Consider the following 27,662-nt stretch of genomic DNA (forward strand, 5'->3'; position numbering starts at 1 on the left):
GGTACATGAATTGGAAGGGCTTAGAGGGATATGGGCCAAATACTGGCAATTGGTATCAGATTCATTTAGGTTATCTAGTCAGCATGGATGAGTTGGACCGAAGGGTTTGTTTCTGTGCTGTACAACTCTATGATTCTATGACTCCAGCTGGCCAAACTGATGGCACTTTCTGTGACTGTGGTCATTCTGACTGTCTCTATAAAAAGGAGCTAGATCTCTTACCTTTCCTCAATGCAGCTTGAAATTGGAGGATAACAATTTCCCTGATATTTATCGAACAGTTCTCTGCTTTGCATTGATGTCCCTTTAGTCATGATGACCAACTTCTGGTGGGCTTCCTTCTGGGCTGTGGCTGCGGCTCCCACAGACTCGGTCTAGACATAAACTCCCATCATTTTATTGGGAAGCTCTGCTGCTGCTGTTCATCCCCAATTTTGATCCATTATGACCTTTTTGACCTTTTCACCCTTTGGCTACACTCTTATCATGGGCTTTGTGACATTTTGCTAAGCTAAAAACATGATATAAATGCAAGTTGTTGCCTTAATAATTCCAGCGTTGAGGGAATTTTGCACAAAGGTTAGGTTGGAGAAACTGGGACTATACTCCTTGGTATAAAGGAGACTGAAAGGATATTTGGTAAAGGTGTACAAGATTTTGAGAAGTTTGAAAAGGTAGATTAGTAAAAAGTGTCCTGACATGATTTATAGATTTTGGAAAGGTATTAAGATTGTGTGGAAGAATTTTAGGTACCATATAATGATATGGAACTCACTGCCTACAAGATAGTGTAAGTAGAGACAAAGAATGATTTCTAAAGGAAATTAGATGGATTCTTGAGGGAAACAAACTTGCACAGGTAAGGAATGGGACTGAGTGGATTGCTCTACAGAGAGAGGCAGCATGGATTCCATGGGCTGAAAGGGTTCCTTTTATGCTGTATTGATTACATGTGTTTACAAGTGAAGTCTAATCTGCATATGTCACATAAAACAACCCATCTTAATGTCCCCTCCTTTAATGAAAGTATAAACTGATATTTTAAATCTATAATTGTAACACATTTATTCTGCCACCTGTGAAAAAAGTTAAAAATCACACAACACCAGGTTATAGTCCAACACGTTTATTTAGAAGCACTAGCTTTTGGAGCACTGCTCCTTCATCAGGTGGTTATGGAGTATAAGATTGTAACACTTTGAATTTATAGCAAATGTTTACAGTGTGATGCAACTGAAATGGTATATTGAAAAGACCTGGATTGTTTGTTAAGTCTCACATCTTTTAGAATGCACATGTTAGTTTCAGTTCTTTCATATGTAAATCTCAGAACATTTTTTTTAAAAGTGAAATTCTCAAGTGATCTTTAACATGTCTTTTCAGGTAATACATTGAAGGTATGAGGTGCCCTGTGTGAGGCTGTTCATGCCCCAATGTTCAGACTGATTCTATGTTTAAAAAAGGGGATTTACAGAATCTGAGATGGATTCATGCAGTTTTTGAACAAAGTAAAATATATTTCTGCAAGTACAAATTTACCCCACAAACTTTTATGTGAGTGTGCGCGCAAGTGGGTGTGTGTGTATAGGGTGTGCTATGAGTGTCTGTGAGAGAGTGTGTGCAAAGTATAAGTCTGTGAGAGGGTGCATGAATGGGTGTGAGTTTGGGTGTATATGTGTGAGCGTATGAGAGAGAGCTTGTGGATGAGAAAGGGTCTGTGTGAATGTATGGGTCTGTAGGTGTGTGTGTGTGTGTGTGTGTGTGTGTGTGTGTGTGTGTGTGTGTGTGTGTGTGTGTGTGTGTGTGTGTAGTGCAGTGGGGTCATCTGTAGTGTGACATGAATCCAAGGTCCTGGTTGAGGCCACCCCCATGGGTACCGAACTTGGCTATCAGCCTCTGCTCGGCCACTTTGAGTTGTTGCCTGTGCTGAGTCCACCTTAGAGGATGGTCACTTGACGATCCAAGGTCAAATGTCCCGGACTGTTGAAGAGTTTTCCGACTATCAAGGAACACTCCCATTTGTTGGTTGTTGTGCAGTGTCCATTCATTCATTGCTGTAGCCTCTGGTCAGTCTCAACAATGTACATTGGTGAATGGATACCATACAACAATCAGCAGACAGGAGTGTTCCCTGACAGGCAGAGAACACTTCAGTGATTCGGGACATTCGACCTCAGACCTTCGAGTGACCAATCTCCGAGGCAGACTTTGGGACAGGCAACAACTCAAAGTGGCCTGATAGCCAAGTTCAGTACCCATGGGGATTACCTCAACGGGACCTTGGGCTCATGTCACACTGCAGGTGACCCCACTGCACTAAACACACACACACACTCCTACAGACCCATACACTCATGCAGACACTCTCTCACACACAAGCTCTCTCTCATATGCTCACACCCACATACGCAACCCTGGCACAGACTTATACCCCTTTATACTCGCACTCATGCACATACACATACACACACTCTCTCACAGGCACTCACAGCCCCCCATACTCACACACACATATATGTTTATGGGGTGAATTTGTACTTGCAGAATTATATTTTATTTTGCTCAAGAATCCATCTAGGAATCTGTAAATCCATTTATCAGTAATAGAATCAGTCTGAACACTGGGGCACAGACAGCCTCACACAGAGCACCTCACACCATCAATGCATTATCTGGGCTGACATGACACCTGTTGTAAAAGTTCACTTGAGAATGTAACTTTAAAAAATATTCTGGGAATTACATATGAAAGAACTGAAACCAACATGTTCATTCCAAAAGATGAGAGATTTAACAAACAATCCAGGTCTTTTTCAGTATATAATTTCAGTTGCATCACACTGTAAACATTTGCTATAAATTCAAAGTCTTACAATCTTATAGTCCACAACCAGCTGATGAAGGAGCAGCGCTCCGAAAACTAGTGTTTCTAAATAAATCTGTTGGACTACAACCTGGTGTTGTGCGATTTTTCATTTTGTACACTCCAGTCTAACACCGGTACCTCCAAACCATGTTAAAAAAAAGGGCAGGTTTGGTGTATTTCTTCACGCAAATGTCTTTAATATGCAGCAGCCCATGTCATATTGTTTCCAGAGTACAGATGTTCACACTTATTTTATCTCAGCCATGCAGAGAAGGTGTAATACATTAGTGGGCAGACGGTGGCATAGTCATAGTGGTTCCTGGATTAGTCATACAGGAGCCCAGGCTAATGTTCTGGGGAAATGGGTTTGATTCCCTTCATGGCAGATGGTGAAATTTGAATTCAATTAAAAAAACAGTTCTGAAGTTAAAAGTGAGCCCAGTATGTATCCACTGTCAATTGATATTAAAAAAATTCTGTATTGGGGATGGAATTCTGCTGTCCTTACATGGTCTGGCCTATATGTGATTCCACACCCACAGAAATGTGGTTGTCCCTTAACTGCATTTTAAACAGCTAGGGTTGGGCAATAAATATTGGCCTAGCCATTGATGCCCATGTCCCATGAATGAATAAAACAATTGAGCAACTTAACTTCCTAAATGTTAACAATTGTCACATGGTGTGTAACAGTCTTATCTCTGAGTTAGAAAATTGTTCATTCTAGTCACACTCCAGACTGTCTAGATTGACACTCTTGATGCATTACTGAGGATGGCAAGCTCTGTCAGAGGTGCGGTGTTTCAGGTCAGATGGTAAATTGGGGCTTGGCCTCTTTTTACAGATAGATTTAACAAATTCCTGTCAACTGTTTTGAAGAGAGAGTTCTGCAACATATGCCTACCCAATGTTAATTAACATCACTAAATATAGATGATCTTGTCACTGTAACAGTGTTTCTGTTTGTTGACTGTTGTTTTTCCTTCAATATATCAGTAACTCCAAAGGTATTTTACCGGGTGTAAAGCATTTTGGAACATTGTGAAATTGGGTAAGGAGCTACACAATTGCAAGTCCTTTAATTCTTTTCATAACTAACTTGATTCACATAGATTCCCTTCTCTCAGGAACCACACAAAATCTTAACTGTCTTTTCCATCTCAAGAGGTTGGGAGATTTTACCTTTTCCACCATCCCAGAGTCCTTCATTCACATTCTTCCAGCCTGAACCCATGACCCCATTGTAAACAAACGGATAGTGCAATTTATTTATTTCCGCCAGTTGTGGAACCTAAATGCAGCACCCTTTACAGGAAAAATAATCTTCCACAGGAGAGCTTGGAATCAATTGAAAAGCTGATTGCCTGTTAAATGTAGAAGGTGACACTGAATTAACATTCCCGGCTCATTTCTTCACAATGTCAGACAAGGAGGAACTATTTTCGTTATCTCTGCGTGATCCCTGTTCCCTTGTCCCACTCTCCTCCAGGCTTGCTGAGCCCGCACTTGTTGTAATGTCTCTTGCTCCCTTTCATTCTACACAGCTGCAAAGAAAGACACCATCTGGCAGCATTACACCAGGAGGGAACTTATTGTAGCAGCCACGACAAATGCTTTTTTATGTGGTGAATGAGTTATTAATTGTTACAATTGTCGATGACAAGTCTTGGAGATAAAACACCCCACTGCAATTATTCCATCATTGTACTGCGCTCTGAGGAACTGTTTACTAACCTGGTGTGTGACACATGTGCTGTGCTTCATTTGTTTTATTGCTGTTAGAACATTTGAACGGAAGCCAGTGCACTCCAAGACAATGCTAGTGTTTCCTGCTTTTCAGAGCATTTTATGTACTACCTATCAATGCCTCTACTTTTCGGCTTGCTCAAATCTAAACTCATTACACTGGTTCCATGTTTTAACTCATTCCTTTCCTAGATTTTAACACTGTCAGGTTGTTTACCTCATGAATTTTTCTTTAAGCAATTTGCAATCATTTAAAACCCAAGGTCAGATTTTTGACATAACCTGTAGCTTTGAGGAACTGCCTCATATTTGTTTCCCTTAGCAGTGAGCTCTGAAATTTGCTCTGTAAACCTCTCCATATCTCTCTCCTTCTTGGTGCTCTCCATAAAATCTACTTTTTCAACTGGAAATTTGGCCAGCTGCCCTGTTTCCTCTATAAGTGGCTTGGTATCACATTTGTGAAACGCTTTTTATGTTTTATTCCATTAAAAACACTATATAAATGCATTTTGGCATTCCCTGTAGATTATGACTGAAACTAAATTGAATCAAATTAAATTAAATTAAATTAGACGAAGTCCTCCAATCATTTTGCAGTTTCCCTCATACCCATCACCATTTTGATTCCTTAATTCGAAAAACAAGAACAGGAGGATTCTGAATATCATGTTCAATACCCCCCATCAAGGAAAACATTCTTGGCAGTCATATAAAATCCCTCCCACTCAATTGGTTGATTTATGATTTACCCTGAGCTGTAAAAGGGTGAGGGAAAATGGAGTTGGGAAAGGGAAGAAATCAAGCTCAAATAATTCTCTCCATTAACAGCCAATCATCTCCTTCTGAAAGGTTTGCACATGGATATTGAGAGAGAACAGTATTAGGATTGTTGAAGATAACCAGCCTCCCACCCTCCTACTCTGTGCCACCAAGGATCCATAATCCTATCACAGTCACCATTCAAGTTCATATTGATTACTTGACACAAGTATCTTTCTTTAATACAACGTTCTCAGAATATGAAAGAATGGAGGCACATTTACAAGTTAAACATTAGTAATTCAACAAGAAAATGTTTACTTGAGAGCTATATCAAGACTTGCAAGTTTAACCCCATGTTTATCTACCTTCTTTGGAAGATGAATTTACCACGGAACAATAAGCATGCAGGTAATTGGAAGGAGTAGGCCTTATTCACCCACATGATCCTTTCCTTTCCTACAGTTATGTGGATGTATCCAGTTAATCTTAATGTACAATGGTTAAATGCTCCCTCATTGATCCACATATTAGGTGTGATTATGTCAGCTCAAGATTTTCTCACCATGGTAATATTCTGAATCAGAAAACTGGAAAACAACAGAAGGTGTTAGAAAACAAAGAATTGACTTTCATTTCAGAAATTGTGGAAGAGAGTAGTGTTCCCACATGATGTGGCACTGATGTGCAAATGTGATTGCATTCTCCTGCTATGAGTCTTAATTTTAAGCTAAAGGTAAAGTGGAGAGGAAGAACAATTCAGAAGCAACTAATATGTTAGAACTTTGGGGGATCAAAAATAGAGAAAAAATCAACAATGGCTATTTTGAGTAACTGTGAACAACTGGTTTTAAATCTGTTGTGGATGAACCGGGAGTATGAACCTATCAGAAGATAGCACTCAAGTGTGGAATGAGCAGTTCCTCTGTAAAATTTAGGTAGAAGCTCATATTTTGCTCTTTCTGGATCATCATGGCCAAAATGTTTTAACTGGTTTCAATCGTTTCGTCTGATTCAGGAACACAGGAGTAAGAGTATGCCTTTGCCACAGATTTTCAGGCTGTTGCAATACCAAATGAATCTTCATGCCTTCAGCAAATTTGAATAGGTGGCTTTCCATTCCATCATATAAGTGCTTAATAAATACAGTGAATGGTTGAGGCCCCCAAAGCACCACTAGTTAAATTATTACAATTAGTGTACTTGCCAATATCTCTACTTTCTGTCTCCCAACACACAGACAAATCAATAATTTATCTTCAATTCTATGAAGTTTAACTTGAGGTGACTGTTTCATGTGGAGATCTTTTATCAAATGCCTTTCTGAAGCCCATAAAAATAGCATTGATGGATATTCCTTTGTTAACATCTCTGATCACTTGTTCAAAAAATTAATTGCGTTTATCAGACATAATCTTGCCTCTTTGAGTCCATGTTGGCTGTCTCTGATCAGCTGAAAATGTTCAACGTGTTCATTCTAAGTCTAAATATAGACTCTAAAATTTCATAGCACTGACGTTAGTACCTGGTGTATAATTTCATGTTTTCCTCTTATATCTTTTTGAAATAGTGATGTGACATATACAGTTTTCCAGTCTAAAGGAGAATGGTTCTTGAATCAACAGAATTTGGAAAATTATAATTAGGGTGACTGCAATGTTCTAACTTTCTTCAAACTCTGGGGGAGAAACCTTCCTAGTCTTGAGAATTTGTCACTCTTTAGTATCATTATTTTCTTCATTCTTGTTATTTTGCTTGGATTAAGTTTGGTGCGTCCTTGCCTTGATTCATTATGAACTTGCATGTAAGTTCCAGCACGCTGACCATTTTCTCTGTAGGATTTTAATGATTTAGCATGTCCCCCATTTCCTTATTTTCTTTGAAAATGTCAGAATTATCAAGTATTTTTCAATGGGCTCCACACTGCTCCTGATTACCTGCCTTTTTTCACCTTTGTTTTTTTGTGTGCTGATTTTCATATCCTTTGCAGATTTCTTCTCATACTCTCTTTTTATAACTCTTACCATTTGTTTTGTCAGCTTTTGCTGTTCTCTGTATTTTTCAGCATTTATTAATGATCCATACACATTTCCCATTGCTGCTAGCAAAAAAGAAGTTACATCTTAGCCCAGCTGCGGATGTTACCTATTTAAAATAAATAAATTGAAAATGTCTTGCTTGCAAATTTTATCTATCTTGGTGTGATCTGAATGGATTCTGCATTACATAATTGTCTGGCACTGAGCAGGAGTGGATGCTGTATTATCTGATTTTAATTCATCTGAATGACCTTTATCACGTGTTTAAAACGTTAAACAAATGAGTCATTAGTACTTGAATAATAACTGTGCTGCATTATTTTGAATCACACAGTTAGTTGGTTGGCTTCCGTGAAAGGCTTGTCTGAGAGAAAAGGGCCAAAGGAAACTGTTGTAGGCCTTAATAGATTTAAGGTCACTTACACCGATGTGAATGATAAGGCAGCCATGTATATGCATGTCCAAGTGGCGGTTTGAGAGATGAGAACAAGATTGACCACTGCTGTGTTATGCCCCAAGATCAAGTCACCTGAGCAGTAATTATTTAGATTTGGACATGAAAAGTTAACACTTGGGGTAGAAGGGGTTTTCAGTAAATCACTCCTCATTCTTCAAAGTATGTCATTGGCTGTAAATTATTTTTATAGCATCCTGTGGTCGGGAAAGACATTACAGAAATATAAGTATTGTTTTCCTCGTTTTAATTCTTTTTATTTCATATTTTGGTTTCTCTCTAACTTCCTCTGTTTCTTTGTGTTTGTTCCTTTCTATATCTTCCTCTCTGTCTCTTTTACTCTCTTTCCTTTGCTCCTTTTGCAGGTGAAGATTTCACTCCCGATAAGAAAACCCATTACTTCGACCAATGAGACAGAAAGAGAATGTGACAGAAGAAACCACTCAGTGCATTTCTTTCACCAGTCCAGTTTTATCCAAAGCTCAGGGCCAGTTGTTAGACATTCACTGGGAACCAAACAGACTATTCTGTAAAATCCGCAATTAAAACCTGATACAAACAGGCAAAAAAATCCAGAAACATCATTGCAAATATAGAAATTTATCTGTACAGAACTGCAGGGGCAAAGGGGGGAATCTTACTGGTAAATATTACTGTACAATGCAAGGTGTGAGCAGTGTGTGAGCTACAATTACACGGCACAGTCCAGTCACGGTGTACATTGTACAACGAACAATGCCCCATGTACACTACAGTGAGTCACAGTCACAGGACAGAGTCATGCGATAAATAATATCCAATATTCCAAGGCATTGGATTTCCTTTTTATTATATATCACATATATATATACATATACATATATATTATATATATGCATATATATATATAGTGAGGGAGAAAAAGAGAAATCCTTTACACAGGTTTTAGAGTTCAGTTTCAAGAATTCTTAGTGCATTCAGTTCTTTTTAAGAAGTTAATATAATTGGGTAAAAACAAATATTTTCATGTTTTTTTGGTCCAATTTAGTCTTGATGAATGAGGAGTCAAGATTTGTGCTGACTGGAAACTCCTTTCCAGTAATCTAGAATATCATGCAAGTCCTCATCTGTTGCGAATTGCACTTTCTTCCTCAGCGCGTAGCCTGCAGCAAGGTATTCATCCTTCCTGTGCCACTTCTCATGAGGTTTGTAACGCTCCCAGACCCCCTTAGAGGGTTTGCTGGAGTATTCTGGGCTGGAGGCATAGCTGACGCTGTGGTACTGGGGGGAGAACTGAGTGTAGGCCAAATTTCTCCTGGATCGAGATCGTGGGAGGGCTTCAAGGACACATGGACTTGGACTCCTCATCTGCTTTCGCTCTCCATGATGCAAGCCAGCATAGAGGTGTGAGTGGTCACTGTAGGGCTGCATTTGCCCTGTTTCTGATCTCACAATTCGACATGGGGTTCCGCTTAGGATGGCACTGCGTGTTGGAGAGGTCCTTTCAATGTATTTTGCTTCTGATTTGTACCTGGGACCAGCATAGATCTCAGAACGCACTGATCGAGGGCTGCGCACAGAGCAGTTGGAAGAGATGCTGGGACATTTGGGTGCTGCGTCCATACTGCTATGTCTCTTTAGTGGGTGGTAGCTTTCCCGGTAAATAGGGGACAGGAACCCTGATTTCCCTTGGGACTGTTCAGAAACCAAAAAGTCCTGGGGCTCCACTGATGCCAAGGTCCTAGCATTAGGACCTCGGAAGGAGCTGGACTCTGTCTGCAGAGCATCAATGCAGTTATTGATGATCAGATTCACTTGATCCACTTCTTTTGCTATGGTCGATATTTCAGCGGCAGAGTCCTGACTCTCTCCAAACATACTCTCGAGGATATCTCTGTGATATGGATGTTCACCTGTCCTCACATCCATATAGTTTCCTCGACTGAGCTTCGGACTTTCAATCACCTCCCGGAGATTGTATTCTTCCAGATCCCCTGCTGAAGGTAGGAAAGGCATCCTGGATGACATCATGTCGGAGGGTGGGACTGGCTTCTGTGCCATTTGGGTGATGGTGATGGTCTCCAACTCTGGGGCATATTTCAGCTCAATGATTGTCTTCTTGGCATTTCCTGATTTCTTGTTCTTTACTTGTTCCTCTTTTTTTTTACGCAGACAGTAATAGGTCACACCCAAGATGATGACTACCCCAAAGAGGCAACCCAGAATGGTCATGATGTAATGGGTGGTATTGGAAGTGGCAGGCAATGGCTTTGCTTTGGCTTTAGCCCTTGTCGAGAAAGTTACACAAGTTTGATTGTATCTCAGCGAATTTTGAATGGAAGCCACGCAATATGTATAATTAGTATGGGGAATTAATTCTTCAATTTTAATTTCCTCCTTTTCTGTGGATAGGCTCTTTATGTCCGTATACATGCTGTTGTTATATTGTACCAGGATGTTTTCTTTCCGAATAGGGAATGGAATGTGGACCAGAAGGGTTGCTGTTGTGTAGGTGATCTCTTTTAGCTTTATTACTGGTGTATCGTCAATATTCATGATGGGGGTCTGAAAGGATATCAATGGAGTAGACTCTTCACCTGATGGGCAATCTTCAGCTTCACAGGGACTTTCTGGGACAGTAGTAGTTGAGGGTTTCTGTGTGAAGATAAACCTGGGATCAACAGAGTCAAGGTCTTCATTGCACATTGAAGCAAGTACACTCAATGCATCCTTGGAATTGGCCTGGCCTTGGTTCAGCAAAAGATACCCAGCAAAATCTGAAGGAGATGTACACTGAGTTCGATCGTAACTCCTGGTGGTGTTGTTGAACTGCACCAGCCATTTCAGGAAGCCCAGAAGATCACAGGAACAATAAAATGGATTGCCGTAGAGTTCACAAGTGGTGAGCTTGCCAAGACCGAGGAAGGTGGAACTTTCCAAGGTTTGCAACCGGTTCATGGAAAGGTCGATGTTCATTACATTGGGACATTCCCAAAAGGAATTGGGGCTCACCACCTCAATGAGATTGGCCTGGAGATAGAGGTATTCAAGCCTGCCCAGCCCCCGCAGGATTCCCTCCGTGATGTTCCGAAGTTTATTGAATCCCAGTTGCAAAACACGCAGGTTGTACTGAGCAGAGAAGGCTCCATCCTCAATGTAAGAAATCTGATTCTTGGTCAGATTGAGTTCTGTCAGGTTACCAAACCTATTGAGCGAGGAATACTGGACGCTTTTGATCTTGTTCTCATTCAGCCGGAGGTCCACTATGGTACTGTTGATGTGCTGAGGAATGGATTCGTATGGTGGTTGGTTTTGGCTACAAATGGCCAGCCACACAAACCCTTTCTCCCCTTCAATGAGCCAGCAGTCACCATAAACACCAGCAGCATTCATCAACGAGGCTAGTGAGACCCAGAGAATGAAACTGTGTAGAGCCATCCCCTTGTGCTCTGGGCGGTTTGTGAGGAAAAGCTTCCAATAGCACTCACCTGCTCAATAAATGATGCTGAATTGTTCTGTAGCTCTAAAATCAAAACTGTCCTTGAAATTCTAGCTATTAAACTGAGGTGTCGTAACTTTCTTGTCTGTATAATTCATGATATTTCCCTATTCCAGTTTTCTTTATGGTAACTTCTCATTTGATCCCTTTGTACTTCCAGTACATTTCAATAGATGGTTTCATATGCTTTTCTGGAAAATAAGAAAAGAGAAAAATGCAGTGAAAATGAACTGAAATCGTTTTCAATCAGGTTACTTTGTGATTTTAGACCTCTTGCCTAGAAAACCAGCCCTTAACTTCCTTTCAGGCTGCTCATGCCTCAGCCCATTCTACTTTGCTACTATGTATACTCACTGCTCCCCTTATTTTTCAATACTACCTGCCCGAATGTTGGGACAAAAGGTTAGTTTTAATGAAGGAGTTTGATAGGGTCATTAAGCAGAAATTGTTTCTACAGGCAAAAGAGTCAGTAACTAGATAGTACAGTTTTAAGTAATGGGCAATTGAGGCAGAGGAGGCTGATAAGAATTTTCTTTTTATGCAATAAATTGTTATGATCTGGAATATGCTGCTTGAAGGGATAATGGAATCAGATTCTGTAACAACTTTCAAAAGCAAACTTGATGAATTAAAACAAAAATGCATGGTTAAGGGGAAAGAGAAGAGTGGCATTGGACTAATTGGATAGCTGTTTCAAACAGCCATATATTCTGTGGACCAACTGGTTCTCTCACATTTATTTGGAATCAGTTTTAAAGTCTAGGCCAATATGAGTGATGGTGGCTCCTTTCTCTGAAGGGGGACTGGAACTGTTAAGCCTTGTGTGCTATTGTTCTTTGCAAAGTGTGAAATTGCTCCCATTATTATCTGTCATAAAACATCCAGCCACGAGTTCTTCATTGTTGAGTTACATTTGATGGATGCATACGACAGAGATTGGATCAGCGCAGGCTGCATGCTGAAAAGCCAGAGAATCAACAGTATAGAAGATAACCATTCAGCCACAGCTCTTTTGAAGAGCTGTTCGATTGACCTCACTCTCTTTCCCCTTCGGTCTAAAATATCTTTAGGTATAAATCCTTTACGAAGTAATTAATGAATCTGCTTCTTTACCCTTTCAGCAGATAACAGGTTGTTACACATAAAATAAAACCCTCATCCTCCTCTTGGCTCATATTTTACACTTCCATCTTCTTGTTAACAACCAATCCACTCTTTATAACAAACATGGACTGTCCAGTTGAAGGCAGCATATATCTGAGCACCATAGACCAGTTTAATTCCCAGCTTTTTCTAACTGTGTATTGTGTACAGCTGTGACAGGGCCCATGAATTTCTCTGTGAAAATACCAGAGGCCAAATAGCACTTCGTGAATTATAATCCTGCACAAATTACAACTACAGGACTGGAAGAAGGGAGGCTTGGCAAAAATTACGTATCCACTCCACTGTTTATGGACTAGTTGGTGTCTACAGAATGACAAAACCTTGAAGGGATTTTTAAAACAGGAAAAACATTTTAAATTTGTGGCATTGCTGGACCTGGAGCCAACAGATGTCAGCAAGCACCGATTGATGGGAAAATGGGATTTAGTGTGAGCTGATATTTTTGAGAAAGCTTTAAGTTTATGTGGGGTTAACATTGACAGAGTTAAAATAGTGATATCTAGAGTTAACAAAGAAATGAATAAATTATTCAGAAACAGATAAACTGAGGCAGAACTGGAAATGGGAGACATCAGGTATGGGAAAGTAAATGCTTGAAAAACCTCCCTCATTTAGTCTTCACTAGAATGCAATAGAACTCAGGTTAATAGTTATTAAAGAAACTTTGAGCTGTAGAATGCCTGTATTTTGATATGCTCTTTAACATTTCCATATAATTAAATCAACTTGACGCCACCTCTCAGAAACATTTCAAAGTGCTTCAAATAGAGTGAATCACATCATACCATGACCACAAAGGTTAACAGATTTAGCATTTCATTGAACAGAGGCACCAGTTCCAACAGTGCAGGACTCTCTGTTATGTGCTGAACTATCAGCATGGATCATACTCTCAACTTTCAGACAGGGATTAAATTTCAGAGCTTTAATTTATGGAATTGAAGGGGAGAAATTGGTTCAGTAATTCTCCCCAGTCTGATGGATAATGCATATGTGGATAAGTGTACAGGCAGGACTTACTGCCATTAGTAGGTAGATTGCTGCCATTCTGAGTTCACATATAAAGAATAGCCACTCATTTAAGGTATTATAGGTTTGCACTGTTTGAAACTACATATAGGTCAGCACATTAGGAGTAAGGAAAATAATGCCTGTGCAGATTTCAATGGGTTTGTAAAATGCTGGGTGAATATGATTATCGCTAATTTTTAGATATAAGTACAGCATGACTTAGGCTTAATTTGCAATCATTGATGCATCCATACCCCATACCATTGCAATGTGCAAATGAAGAATGTAATGAGATGTACCACTGAACCAGGCATAATTCTCTAGTTGGTGTAGATCCTGGGAGATGCACTTTTATCCCTATGAGAATCTACTCTTTATAAGCATCATCTGTGTCTGAGAAGCAAGAATCTGTTACTGCCTGCCAACATTTCAGTCTGCAGGGATATATTCTGTCAATTTTTAAATTTTTGATACGGCGAGAAATGCAGATCAAGTATTAACTCCCTGATACATTCCATCCCTGAAACTGAAAAGATGAGATAACTCAGAAAGGTTCGCAGTACTATCTGGCTTTTGAGGAAGCAAGTAAAAATTGGCTTTCATATTCATGGTCTTGGAGCTCCCCAAAACTCTTTATAGAGAGTGAAGCCACCATTACAGTACACATAGTCAAGTCCCACAAATAAAAATGAGGACCTGATAATTTGTTTTAATGTTGAACATTCTCCTCGGTGCCTTGAGGAGAAATCCTTTGGTTTCCTTTAACCAGCATTATAGAATATTTCATATGTACATGAGGGGCTAGCATCTCTGAAGGTGGTGGAATCTCTGACGCCAAAATTCACTGGATTTATCACGTTGTGTACATGGTGAAGTATCCAGAGTGTAGCTTGATCCTATGTTTTTCTGAAAAGTAAAAGTCCGACCCATTGAGCCATGGCAGACACTTGGCAAAGGAAAAGAAAGGAGTGTAACCAGTTTTGCATTTGTGTAAAATAATGAATTGCAGTCAGAGATTATGCATTATGCCCTTGCTGCTTCAGAAGAGGATTTGGGGAGGATATAAAGAGCAAAATCTGGAGACTTAAAAATGAAGAAAGGACAAGAAAAAATGTTGAGAGTTACCTTATTTGTAAAACAAAGAGAGAAAGGAGCCAGTTAAAAAGCAGATAAAGTGTTTGTAACCTGGTCAAAATCATATGTACAAAAGATAAATATTACTTCCATTGGCAGGAGGATCAATCATCAGTAGAGACAGATTTAAGATAATTGCTAAAAGAATCAGAGGAGGAAAGATTTTTGTATGTAATTGTGTTATTGTGAACTGGAATGTACTGCCAGGAAGGTGGTGGTGGAAGCAATTTCAATCATTCCTTTCAAAAAGGAACAGGGTAAGTACTGGGATGGAAAAGAATTGCAGTGGGGAAAGAGCAGGCTGGGCAGATTAGCCTCTTTCTTATCTGTGTGCTTCTATGAATGAATTTTCTTTTCAAAATGTATCTGCATAATCAATATCCGAGGAGATATGTAAGAGATGTGGAAAGATGATCATTTCCATGAACTCTAGAACAGCCCTATAAGGAGGATTTTCTGGGACTATTTCAAGATTTTAAAAACATTCATCAGCTGCTTTTTAAATAGTAAAACAACCACTATTTATTTATGTCTAAGAATGCAAAGGACGGCTTACACATTAAATGATCTTGGCCAGTATTCATTTAAAAGGATTACATTATGATTTCATATAAAATATGTTCTCACAAGAATATCGGCAGCCTTAATGGAACCCATTAAAACTAGAGGCATGCAGGGATGAGACCAGATTATCCATTCATGAGGACTGAAACATTGATGCAATGTCTGTGCTGATGGAGATTCGGAAAGCAGCACGTACACCCAAATACAGTTAGCTGAGCTGTGTGCATATTTAATCAAAACAACATTTTAAAAAAAATTCACTTGCAGGATGAGGTTCCTGCTAGCCAGGCTGGCATTTATTAGGAGAAAGTGAGGACTGCAGATGCTGGAGATCAGAGTCAAGATTAGGGTGGTGCTGGAAAAGCACAGCAGGTCAGGCAGCATCTAAGGAGCAGGAAAATGGACATTTCGAGCAAAAGCCCTTGATTCCTGATGAAGGGCTTTTGCCCGAAATGTCAATTTTCCTGCTCCTCGGATGCTGCCTGACCTGCTGTGCTTTTCCAGCACCACTCTAATCTTGAGGCTGGCATTTATTGCCCATCCCAGGGCAATATATTGCTGTGGGTCTGTAGACCAGGCCAGGTAAAGATAGCAGTTTCCTTCTCTGAAGGATATTAGTGAACCAGATGTATTTTTCTGACATTAGACTCTTAATTTCAGATTTTTATTGCATTCAAATTCCAATGGAGGGATTTGAACTTAGGTCTGCAGATCAGCACCTGGATCTCTGGATTAAATGTACAGCGATAATACCACTAGGTCATTGCCTATTCATGTGTCATCCCCATTCACTGTTAATTGCACTGCTGTATACGTTCCTGGTTTGGGCACTTTCATGCAGTGTGTGTATCAATATGTGTACATGTACACATATGGATGTGAATGCTTTGTAACATTTAGGTTGAAGCATCTCATCTAATTTTTACAAACATTAATTCACATTGTCCTTCTATTTCTAAAATGGTCCACTGCAATAGTAATCTCCTCCCATTATCACCGCCCACACCCCGACCCCCTGCTCTGTTTTCAGAACATTATCTTGCCAATAATCATTGGCAAAGTTAAACGAGCAATTTTATCTCAGCAAGCAAATGAGTGGGATGATCACTAGATTGTCAAATAATCTTTTGTTGTCTCTCAGAAGCCCTCTGAAACCTAATTTCATATCATTGAAGCAAAAACATAGAAACAAAAAAGTTAGGAACAGGAGTTTACCATTCACCCCTTGAGCCTGCTCTGTCATACATTACAATCATGGCTGATCATCGAGCTCAACACCCTAATCCCCTCCTGCTCTCACCCACTCCCCCAACTATTACCACCACCAGCACCAATATCCCTTGATCCACAAGAGCTCCTCTTTCATGAAAACACATCACGTGTTTCTGTGATAGTGAATTCCACAGCTCACCATTTTCTGGGTGAAGACATTTCTCTTCATCTCAGTCCTAAAAGGTTTTCCCTTTATCCTTTAAATATAACCTCTGGTTCTGAAAAACCATTAAGATCATCCTTCCTGAATATAATCTGTCTAGTCCTTTTGAATTTTATGAGATCTCCCCTCATCTTCTGAACTCCAGTGAATCAATCCTAACCTTCTCAATCTCTCCTCATATGTCAGTCTTGCCATCCCAGGAATTAATTTGGTAAAGTTTGCTGCACTCCCTCTGTAGCAAGAACATCCTTCCCCAGATAAGGAAACCAAAAATGCACACAATATTCTAGGTGTGTCTTCACTATAGCTCTGCATGATTGCAGCAAGACATCCTTGGTCTTGTACTTGAATTATCTTGCTATGGAGGCCAACATACAGTTTGCTTCTTTACTGCCTGCTATCCTGAATGCTTACCTTCAGCAATTGGTACGCAATGACACTCGGATTTCGTTCAACATTCCCCCTTCCAACTTATAGGCATTCAGATAAAAAGCTGCCTTCCTATTTTTGCTCCCAGAATAGACAACCTCATATTTATCCACATTACACTGCATCTGCCAAGCATTGGCCCACTCACTCAATCTGTCCAAATCACACTGCTACATCTCTGCATCCTCCTCACAACTCACCCTTCCACACAGCTTTGTATCTTCTTCAAATTTTGAGATATTATATTTAGTTCCCTTATCTAAATTATATAATATATTATGCATAGCTGGAGTCCTAGTATCAATCTCTGAGGCAATCTACTAGCCATTGCCATTCAGAAAAGGACCCTGTTATTTCAACTCCTTGTTTCCTGTCTGCTCAACTTTTTAATCCATCTCAATACACTACTCCCAATTCCATGTGCTTTAATTTTGCACATTAATTGCTTATGTGGGACTTCTTTGAAAAGTGCTCTGAAAATCCAAGTAAAGTATATCCACTGACTCCCCCATTAACTCTACCAGTTACATCCTTGAAAGATTCCCGTAGTTTATCAAGCATTCACATTTTGTAAATCCATGCTGACTGTATCTGATCCTACCAATGTTTTCTAAGTGCTTTGCAATAAAATCCTTAATAATGGGCTGTAGCATATTTCCCACTATCTACATCAGACTCACTAATCTGTAATTCCCTCTTTTCTCTCTACCTCCCTTTTTAAATAATAGGATTACATTAGCTATTGTCCAATCTGTAGGAAGTGTTCTGGAGTCTAAAAAGCCTTGGCAGATGACCACTAATGCAATCACCATTTCTAGGACCACTTCCTTAAATACTCTGGAAAGTAGATTACCAGGTCCTGGGGATGTATCAGCCTAAAATCCTGCAATTTCTCCGAAATCATTTCTTTACTTATACAGATTTGCTATAATTCCTCTCTCTCTCTCTTTTTTTTCTCTCTCTCATTACAAACTGTTCCCCATGATTTCTGGTATGTTACTTATGTCCTCCTTTGTGAAGAGAGAAGCAAAGTTATAATGTCATGTCAATGTTATCCTGCCCTTGATAGCAGGTCTTTGCCTGATAACAGTTTTAAAATATGCTAACATTTTATCTAGACTAATCTTGTCTTTCCTGCTCTATAGAAGGTTAAGACCAACTGGATTGAGTTCCTTTTACTTAGAAAGGAATTAATAGGGTAGCAAGAGAGAAACTATTTCTATTGGTAGAAACTTTAAACAAGAGAACATCATATTAAAACCAGTATCAGGCCATTCAGGACAGAAGGCAAAATGGTGGTGCAAGTGCGGAATTCACTCTGAGAAATAAACAGTTGATGCCAACTTACTAACATTAAATATGAAATTGATATATTAGTTGATATTAATTAGAAGCCAAAGTAGATCAATGGAGTAAATCAGCTGCTAACACCTTCAAAGGGTTGAACGGCCTATCTTTGCTTTATTCTAATAAGTAATTACATTTGTCAACAGTTTTAGCTTCTCACCCTCGTATTCAAATACTTCACGTTATCAACTCTCTATCTCCGTAAGCTCTTCCATCTGTATAACCCTGCATTCACTCTGGAACTTTCCACTTTTATCCTTTTGTGCTTTCCAATTGTAATCACTGCACCACTGGCAGCCATGCCATGAACTGTCGGTACTGGGAAAGATGCTACAGCCCATTATTAAAGATTTTATAGCAAAGCACTTAGAAGCACTAAATTCTGTCATCCCTCACTTCAACATTCCCACTCTCTACCTGGCTTTAATCCTTCCAAGACGCACCTTAAAATGTAACTCTTTGATCAAGCTTTTGGTCACCATTCTAAACATCGTTAAGTAGCTCAATGTCAAATAATTTTTGATAACAATTGTGTGAAACAAAATGGAACATTTTACTATATTAAAGACTCTGTAGCAATGCCAATTGTTAACATTTTTCTTTATTCTTTTGTGGAATGGCAAGGACAGCATTTATTGCCCATCCCTAATTGCCTTTGAACGGAATCACTTGCTCAGCTATTTCAGAAGGCAATTCAGAGGGGAGGGGACTGGATCCTGGGGGGCAGTCTCTTCTGCAGAAATGGCTATAAGGCCATTATGACTATCATTTATGTGGCAACCTTCTGAATGTTATTGGAACTGCACCAATGTACCTAAGTGGAGCACATCCAATCATTCACACCATTCTCCTGATATGTGTAGCGTGGCAAGTCGAGAGACCTTGCGGAGTCAGGAGTTGAGCAACTCAACACACTGTCTATCCAGTCTTTATGTATTAGGCTGTTTGGCTCCTGTGACTGACAGAACTGCCTTTCATGAATCTTTAACCTGATTTGAAACATGCGAGATTACGCCAGTTTATGGTTTTGATAATATCCCATACACTGCATGGGTGAATTAGTGCTCAAGCTGTTCATGTACTTTATTGCATCTTGAAGATCTGCACAGAACACAAACCTAATGATCCTCTTCAATTACCTGCTGCCTGTCAGATATCCTAACAAATTATTTTGAATAGTGAACATACATTGCGCTGTATCATATGCTTTTTCACATTCTTTCATTTGTGCATTAACCTGGCTGAGAAGCTTTAGCCTGTACCTGTTGATATGAATGTCATTTTCTCTTTTCAGAAGGAATTGAAGAGAACATGCTGTGATTAGCGAATTCATTATTGAACCTGGATCCCTACCTGTAGATGAAAGTGATTAAATATGAGATGTAACTCACAAAGAACTTAATTTGTTCATAGAGATTGTTTCAATTTGCCAAGAGCAGATATAAAATCAATTTAATATCACTCAAAATACTGTCAATGTTGTTTAAAATTTAAATTAATATAGAGAGAGCAGGAGAAAGGAGGGACCACAGACAGAAAGCAGCACCTTAAAGAGTGGGACAGAGAGGTTCCTGGAGATAGACAGCAGCAGCTAAAAGAGCAGAAGACAGGAGGACCAAAGACAGGGTAGTAGCTAAAACATCGGAGAGAGAACATTGTGGATACAGAGCCACATCTGAAGGAATAGAAGAGAAGAAAGACCCGGAGATAGGGCAGTGTTATGGGAGCTTTGTGATTCAATCCAATTCATGATTCTAGAATTCGCCTTCTGGGAAATGTCTAACTGCAGTATCTCAGGATTATGGGTTGGTGATTGGTTGGTGATATTTTTCTCTTTAATTTTTCAACTCACAGCTAATTTTAAGATTGTATTGTTTAATTACCTGTACCAAACTTTACTAATAGTAGTAAAGTACATTGGACTGACAGATGAGTATGAGAAAGTGAGGAGTGCTGGCGGTCAGAGTTGAAAAGTGTGGCACTGGAAAAACACAGCAGGTCAGGCAGCATCTGAGGGGCATGACAGATGAGTATGTCCCAATTATCTGAAATAGGAAATTTCAATCAGGGAAAGTAGAACATTTGTTGACATAATAAGAATTTAAGCAAAGGTAGGAATATAGACATTAAGTAAAACAAACAGTGAAAAAAAAAACAATTAGTTAAACAATATATAGATAGCAGGGTAGATAATGTGTGGTGGTTATAGAACAGGAATTCTTATGTAATCCAAGGCAACATGTTTGTAATGTTTATGATGTGAGGAAATTTGGCTGCAATTGATCTAGAGGCTGAGCTGCAAACACTGCAATACATCAGGGAAGGGATGTTCCCTCAATATTTTGTCACACCTCTTCGAATATTCATGATTTGGAGGTGCCAGTGTTGGACTGGGGTGCACAAAGTTAAAAATCACACAACACCAGGTTATAGTCCAACAGATGTATTTGGAAGCACTAGCTTTCGGAGCACTGTTCCTTCATCAGGTGGACAACCCTCCGTGTGAAAAAGTTGCTCCTTAGGTCTCTTTTACATCTTTCCCCTCTCACCTTAAACGTATGCCCTCTAGTTCTGGACTCCTCCACCCCAGGGAAAAGACTTTGCCTATTTATCCTTCCATGGCCCTCATGATTTTATAAACTTCTATAAGGTCACTCCTCAGCCTCCGACAATCTAGGGAAAACAGCCCAGTCTATTCAACCTCTCCCTATAGCATAAATCCTCCAACCTTGGCAACATCCTTGTAAATCTTTTCTGAACCCTTTCACATTTCATAACATCTTTCCAATAGGAAGGAGACCAGAATTGCATGGAATATTCCAACAGTGGCCTAACCAATGTCCTGTACAGCCGCAACATGTCTTCCCAACTCCTGCACTCAATACTCTGACGAATAAAGGAAAGCATGCCTTCTTCACTATCCTATCTACCTGTGACTCTGCTTTCAAGGAGCTATGAACCTGCATTTCAAGATGTCTTTGTTCAGCAACACTCCCTAGGGTCTTACCATTAAGTGTATAAGTCCTGCTAAGATTTGCTTTCCAAAATGCAGCACCTCGCATTTATCTGAATTAAACTCCATCTGCCTCTTCTCAGCCCATTGGCCCACCTGATCAAGATCCCATCAATCTGAGGTAACCTTCTTCATTGTCCACTACACCTCGAATTTTGGTATCATCAGAAAACTTACTAACTGTACCTCTTATTTAGATTAGATTAAATTAGAATAGATTCCCTACAGTGTGAAAACAGGCCCTTCGGCCAACAAGTCCATACCAACCCTCCGAAGAGTAGCCCATCCAGTCTCATTTCCCTCTGACTGATGCACCTAACACTATGGGCAATTTAGCACGGCCAATCCACCTAACCTGCACATCTTTATGCTCACATCCAAATCATTTCTATAAATGATGAAAAGTAGTGGACCTAGCACCCAATCCTTGTGACACTCCACTGGTCACAGGTCTCTAGTCTAAAAAACAAATGTCCACCATCACCCTCTGTCTGCTACCTTTGAGCCAGTTCTATATCCAAATGGCTAGTTCTCCCTGTATTTCATGAGATCTAACCTTGTTAACCAGTCACCCATGGGGAATCCTGTTGAGCGCCTTACTGAAGTCCACATAGATCACGTCTACTGCTCTGTCCTCATCAATCCTCTTTGTTACTTCTTCAAAAAACTCAATCAAGTTTGTGAGACATGATTTCCCACGAACAAAGCCATGTTGACAATCCCTAATCAGTCCTGGCCTTTCCAAATACATGTACATCCTGTCCCTCTGGATTCCCTCCAGCAACTTGCCCACCACCAACGTGAAGCTCACTTGTCTATTCTTCCCTGGCTTGTCCTTGCCACCTCTCTTAAATATTGGCACTACATTAGCCAACCTCCAGTCTTCCAGCACCTCACTGTGACTATCGATGATACAAATATCTCAGCAAGAGGCCCAGCTATCACCTCCCTAGCTTCCCACAGAGTTCTAGGGTACATATAATCAGATCCTGGGGATTTATCCACTTTTATGTGTTTCAAGACATCCAGCGCTTCCTCCTCTGTAATATGGACATTTTTCAAGATGTCGCCATCTATTTCCCTACATTCTATATCTTCCATGCTCTTTTCCACAGTAAATACTGATGCAAAATACTCATTTAGTATCTCCCCCATCTCCTGCGACTCCACACAAAGGCTACCTTGTTGATCTTTGAGGGGAAAGTGAGGACTGCAGATGCTGACGTACAGAGTTGAAAAAGATTGTGCTGGAAAAACACAGCAGGCCAGGCAGCATCCAAGGAGAAGGAGAATCGATGTTGCGGGCATAAGAAGTCCCAAAGAAGGGCTTATACCCGAAACATCGATTCTCCTGCTCCTCGGATGCTGCCTGGCATGCTGTGTTTTTCCAGCATGACATTTTCCAACTCTGCTCTTTGAGAGGCCCTATTCTCTCTCTAGTTACCCTTTTGTCCTTAATGTATTTGTAAAAACTCTTTGGATTCTCCTTAACTTTATTTGCCATAGCTACCTCATGTCCCCATTTTGCCCTCCTGATTTCCCTCTTAAATAAACTCATACTTCCTTTATACTCTTCTGAGGATTTACTTGATCTATCCTGTCTATACCTGACATATGCTTCCATCTTTTTCTTAACCAAACCCTCAATTTCTTTAGTCATTCGGCATTCCCTATACCTACCAGCCTTCCCTTTCACCCTTACAGGAATATACTTTCTCTGGCTTCTCGTTATCTCATTTCTGAAGGCTTCCCATTTTCCAGCCATCTCTTTACCTGTGAACATCTGCCCCCAATCAGCTTTTGAAAGTTCTTGCCTAATATCGTCAAAATTGGCATTTCTTCAATTTAGAACTTAAACTTTTAGATCTGGTTTATCCTTTTCCATCACTATTTTAAATCTAATAGAATTATGGCTGCTGGCCCCAAAGTGCTCCCCCACTGACACCTCAGTCACCTGCCCTGCCTTATTTCCCAAGAGTAAGTCAAGTTTTGCACCTTCTCTAGTAGGTACATCCACATACTGAGTCAGAAAATTTTCTTGTACAGTCTTAACAAATTCCTCTCCATCTAAACCCTTAACACTATGGCAGTCCCAGTCTATGTTTGGAAAGTTAAAATCCCTTACTATAACCACCCTATTATTCTTACAGATAACTGAGATCTCCTTCCAAATTTGTTTCTCAATTTTCCTCTATTAGTGGATTTATAATACAATCCCAATAAAGTGATCATCCCTTTCTTACCTCTCAATTCCACCCAAATAACTTCCCTGGATGTATTTCCAGGAATATCCTCCCTCAGTACAGCTGTCATGTTATCCCTTTCCAAATACGCCACTCCCCCTCCTCCGTTACCTCCCTTTCTATCCTTCCTGTAGCATTTGTATCCTGGAACATTAAGCTGCCAGTCCTGCCCATCCCTGAGCCACGTTTCTGTAATTGCTATGATATCCCAGTCCCATGTTTCTAACCATGCCCTGAGTTCATCTGCCTTCCCTGTTAGGCCTCTTGCATTGAAATAAATATAGTTTATTTTATCAGTTTGCTGCTTTGTCCCTGCCTTTGACAGGCTTCTGTTCTTAATTGTACCAGTCTCAGATTGACCTCTTTCCTCGCTATCTCCGTGGTATCCCCCAACCCCGCCTCACTTTACTAGTTTAAATCCTCTTGAGCAGCTCTAGCAAATCTCCCTGCCAGTCCCCTTCCAATTTTTATTATAAGTTTGGGTTTCTGGTTTTTGAGTTAGTAAGCTGCGTGTTTACTTTTTGTCTGAATTAAGGAATTAACTTGTAAATATGTTTGTAGTCACGGTGATCTCTTTTAAAACAGAATTTGAGGTCTGGCTTTCAAATGGATGGGTTGGTGTGCACTATCTTAAGTTGTTTTGCAACCCAGTAAGGTAAATAATAGGATCTCAAAGTTTGTTAGGGAGTTATAGGACTTGTTATTTTTAAGCTTAATCAAAACATCCGTAGTTTAAAGAAGGAAACCTTCGATATCAGTCTTACTTTGAGTTTTGGGCAGTCCTGTGAAATGCTTGCCAGGTGGCTGTGCTTCTGAGAATGAAAGGATATATATAGTAAACTAGGTTATCTTAAAGTAAAGAGTTAATGTTAGTTGCAGACCAGAAGTGTTAGAATAAAACCTGGAAGAGGTTACTTAAAACTGTATACTTCAAGCTCAGGCAGTGCAGAAAGTTGAAGTCTAACCTACAGGAACTGTCATATGAGTATTATACAAGTAGCATTTGAAGTACTATATAAGAGCTGTTTGTTTCTTTTTAATTTTTAAAGAACCTGTGGGATTAATGCAATTATACTTCTCTTGGATATGTTTTAAATATCTTTGAATTTGTATCATGAGCAGATTGTCTGATTTATTCAATTTCATCTTCATTTTCTTTGTTAATAAACTTTTGTTTTAATGTTAAAGCAAAATCTGCAGCATTGTGTGCTTATATTTCAGTGAGACATTACTTCATTAAATTAAATTGAAACAAAATATGATATTTCAACCAGTATTAATCTTGGATCTGATTTGTGCAGTAATAATATCAGCTGGGATCAAAATAATTTATAGGCCACAAACAGCAATGATATTGTAGAACACAATAAAAATCAGGAAATTAAAAAGTGCATACAATAACGCATACAAACACATGAAATAGGATTAGACTTGGACCATTAAGGCTTCATTATTCAATAAGATCATGGCTGACCTGTTTGTACTTTGAATTTCTATCTATTACTGATAACCTTTGGTCCCAGAATTTATCTACTTCTGCCTTAAAAATATTGAATGACCCCACCGTCACCATATTTTGAGGCAGTGAGTTCTAGTGAGTTACAAAACTTTCTGAAAGAAAGAACTTCACCTCACCACTGTCCTAAAAGGATGACCTCTGATTTGAAAACAGTGTCTCCTGTTTCTGGATTGACCCACAAGAAGAAATATTCATGTAACACTCACTTTGTCAAGCCCATTCAAGATCGTTTGCATATCAAGTAATTTTTCTGAATTTCAGTGGAAACTAGACCAACCTGTCCAACCAAGCCTCAAAGAGAAATAGCAAAGTAGTTGGATAAATACTTTGCATAGGGGCTCACTATAGAAGATACCAATAGCATTCCAAAATGACTAAATATTCAAGGGGCAAAAGGAGAAATGGAAATAAATGCAATAACTTTCATTAGAGAAAAAATGCTGAGGAAACTAATGGTGCTAAAGACTGATATGTCCGCTAGACCTAAGGGTATGCACTTTAGGATATGAACGGAAGTCACTACAGAGATAGCGGATGCAGTAGTAATCTTTCAGATCCTTAGGTTCTGGAACAGTCCCAGAGGATTGGAGAACTGCTAATGTAACACCTTTATTTTGAAAGGGAAGGAGATAAAAAATGTCTAATTAGCTTAATAACTGTTATAGGGACATGTTAAAATCTCTTGTAAGGGAAGTAATAGCAAAGCAGTGAGAAATGCATAATATAATCTAGCAGAATCAGCAGGGCTTTATGAGAGCAAATCATGCTCAACAAATTTACCAGAATTCTTTGAAGAGGTTAAAAAAGATAGACAATGGGGAAACAAATAATGAAATATATATGGATTTTTAGAAGTATTTAATAAATACGACACATAGGGCTACTTAGTAAGAGCCATTGTTTTGGATGTAGTATATTAGCATGTATAGAGGATTAGCTAACTACTAGAAGGCAGAGATTTGGAATGAGGAGGGGGCATTTTCAGGATGGCAAATATGTAACTAGTGGAGTGGCACAGGGATCAGATTGTTTAATTAATTACTATATATTAATGACTTGGATGGTGGAAGCAAATGTACTATGGCTAGGTTTGTGGATGACTCAAAAATAAGTAGGAAGGCAAGTGGTGAGGATGACACATGAGTCTGCAGGGGATTAGGCGAGTGGGCAAAATCTTGGCAGATGGAATATAATGTGGAGAAATGTGAGGTTATGCACTTTGGCAGGGTATTAGTTAAATGGAGAAATACTGAAGAAAACTACAAAACAGAGAATAAAAACAATAATTGCTAGAAAAGCTCAGCAGGTCTGGCAGTATCTGTGGAGAGAAATCTGAGTTAACATTTCGGGTTGAGTGACCCTTCTTCAAAACAGGGGGATTTGGGAGGCCTCATCCATGAATCACAGAAGCTAGCATCCATATTCCGTGGGTAATAGGGAAGACAAATGGAACACTGGTCTTTATGTCAAAGGAAATGAGTTTAAAAGTAAGGAAGTATTACTAAAACTGTACAAGGCATGAATCACACAGCAGCTGGAATATTGTGATCCCTTATTAAGGGAAGATATACTGGAGACAGCTCAAAGAAAGTTCACTCGGCTTATATTAGGTATGGAGAAACGATCTTATGAGGAGTGGTTGAGCCTGTACTCGTTGGAAGAAGATTGAGAGGCTACCTTATTGAAACATATAACATTTGCAGATGATTATAAATGTGAAGATATTGTTTCCACTTGTGGGAGGATCTACAATGAGAGGGCATTATCTCAGAATAAGAGGTCGCACATTTGAGATAGAGATGAGGAGAAATTTCTTCTGTCAGAGGGTACTGAATCTGTGGAATTCTTTACCACAGAAGGCTATTGAGGCTGTGTCTTAAGTATATTCAAGGCTGAAATTGGCAGATTTTTAATCAGAAAGAGAATCAAGAATCATGGGGAAAAAAAGCTGGAAAGTGGAGTCAAGATAGATCAGATTAGCCGTGAATTCATTTAATGGCAGAGCAGACTGAATGATTTACTCCTGTTCCTACAGTTAACTGTTTTACAAGACAACCTGCTCATTCCAGATATCAAACCAATAAACTTCTAAAATGACTCAAATGCATTTGCAATTTTCCTTAAACAAGGAGACCAAAGCTGTACACAATATTCAAGATATGGCCTGACTAATGACCTATACAACTGAAGCACAATATCCTTACTTTTACATTCAATTTCTCTCATAATAAAAGCTAATACTCTATTAGTCTTTTTAATTACAAGTTGTCATTCTATGTTAATGTTTTGTGACTTAGGCACTAGAACACCTAAATCCCTTTGCATCTCAGCATTCTGCAGTCAGTCATTCCTCTATTTAAGTAATACTCTGCTTTCGCTTCCTGCCAAAGTGAACAGCTTCACATTTTCCTGTGTTATACTTCACCTGCTAGATTTGTGCCACTCACTCAACCTATCA

The 27,662-nt window shown here is 39.4% G+C and overlaps 1 protein-coding gene across 1 annotated transcript in view; it reads right to left on the bottom strand.

Annotated features, from left to right (window-relative positions):
* Window positions 1–8,908: 8,908 nt before the first annotated feature.
* LOC132825607 (protein ELFN1-like) overlaps window positions 8,909–27,662 on the bottom strand; it is a 59,340-nt gene continuing 40,586 nt past the window's right edge. Inside the window, exon 5 of the mRNA XM_060840990.1 lies at window positions 8,909–11,331. Coding sequence (XP_060696973.1) covers window positions 8,909–11,331 — 2,423 coding nt within the window. The remainder of the gene's footprint in view (window positions 11,332–27,662) is intronic.

This window comes from Hemiscyllium ocellatum, chromosome 20, assembly GCF_020745735.1.
Source record: "Hemiscyllium ocellatum isolate sHemOce1 chromosome 20, sHemOce1.pat.X.cur, whole genome shotgun sequence".
In the NCBI taxonomy this organism is placed as follows: domain Eukaryota; kingdom Metazoa; phylum Chordata; class Chondrichthyes; order Orectolobiformes; family Hemiscylliidae; genus Hemiscyllium; species Hemiscyllium ocellatum.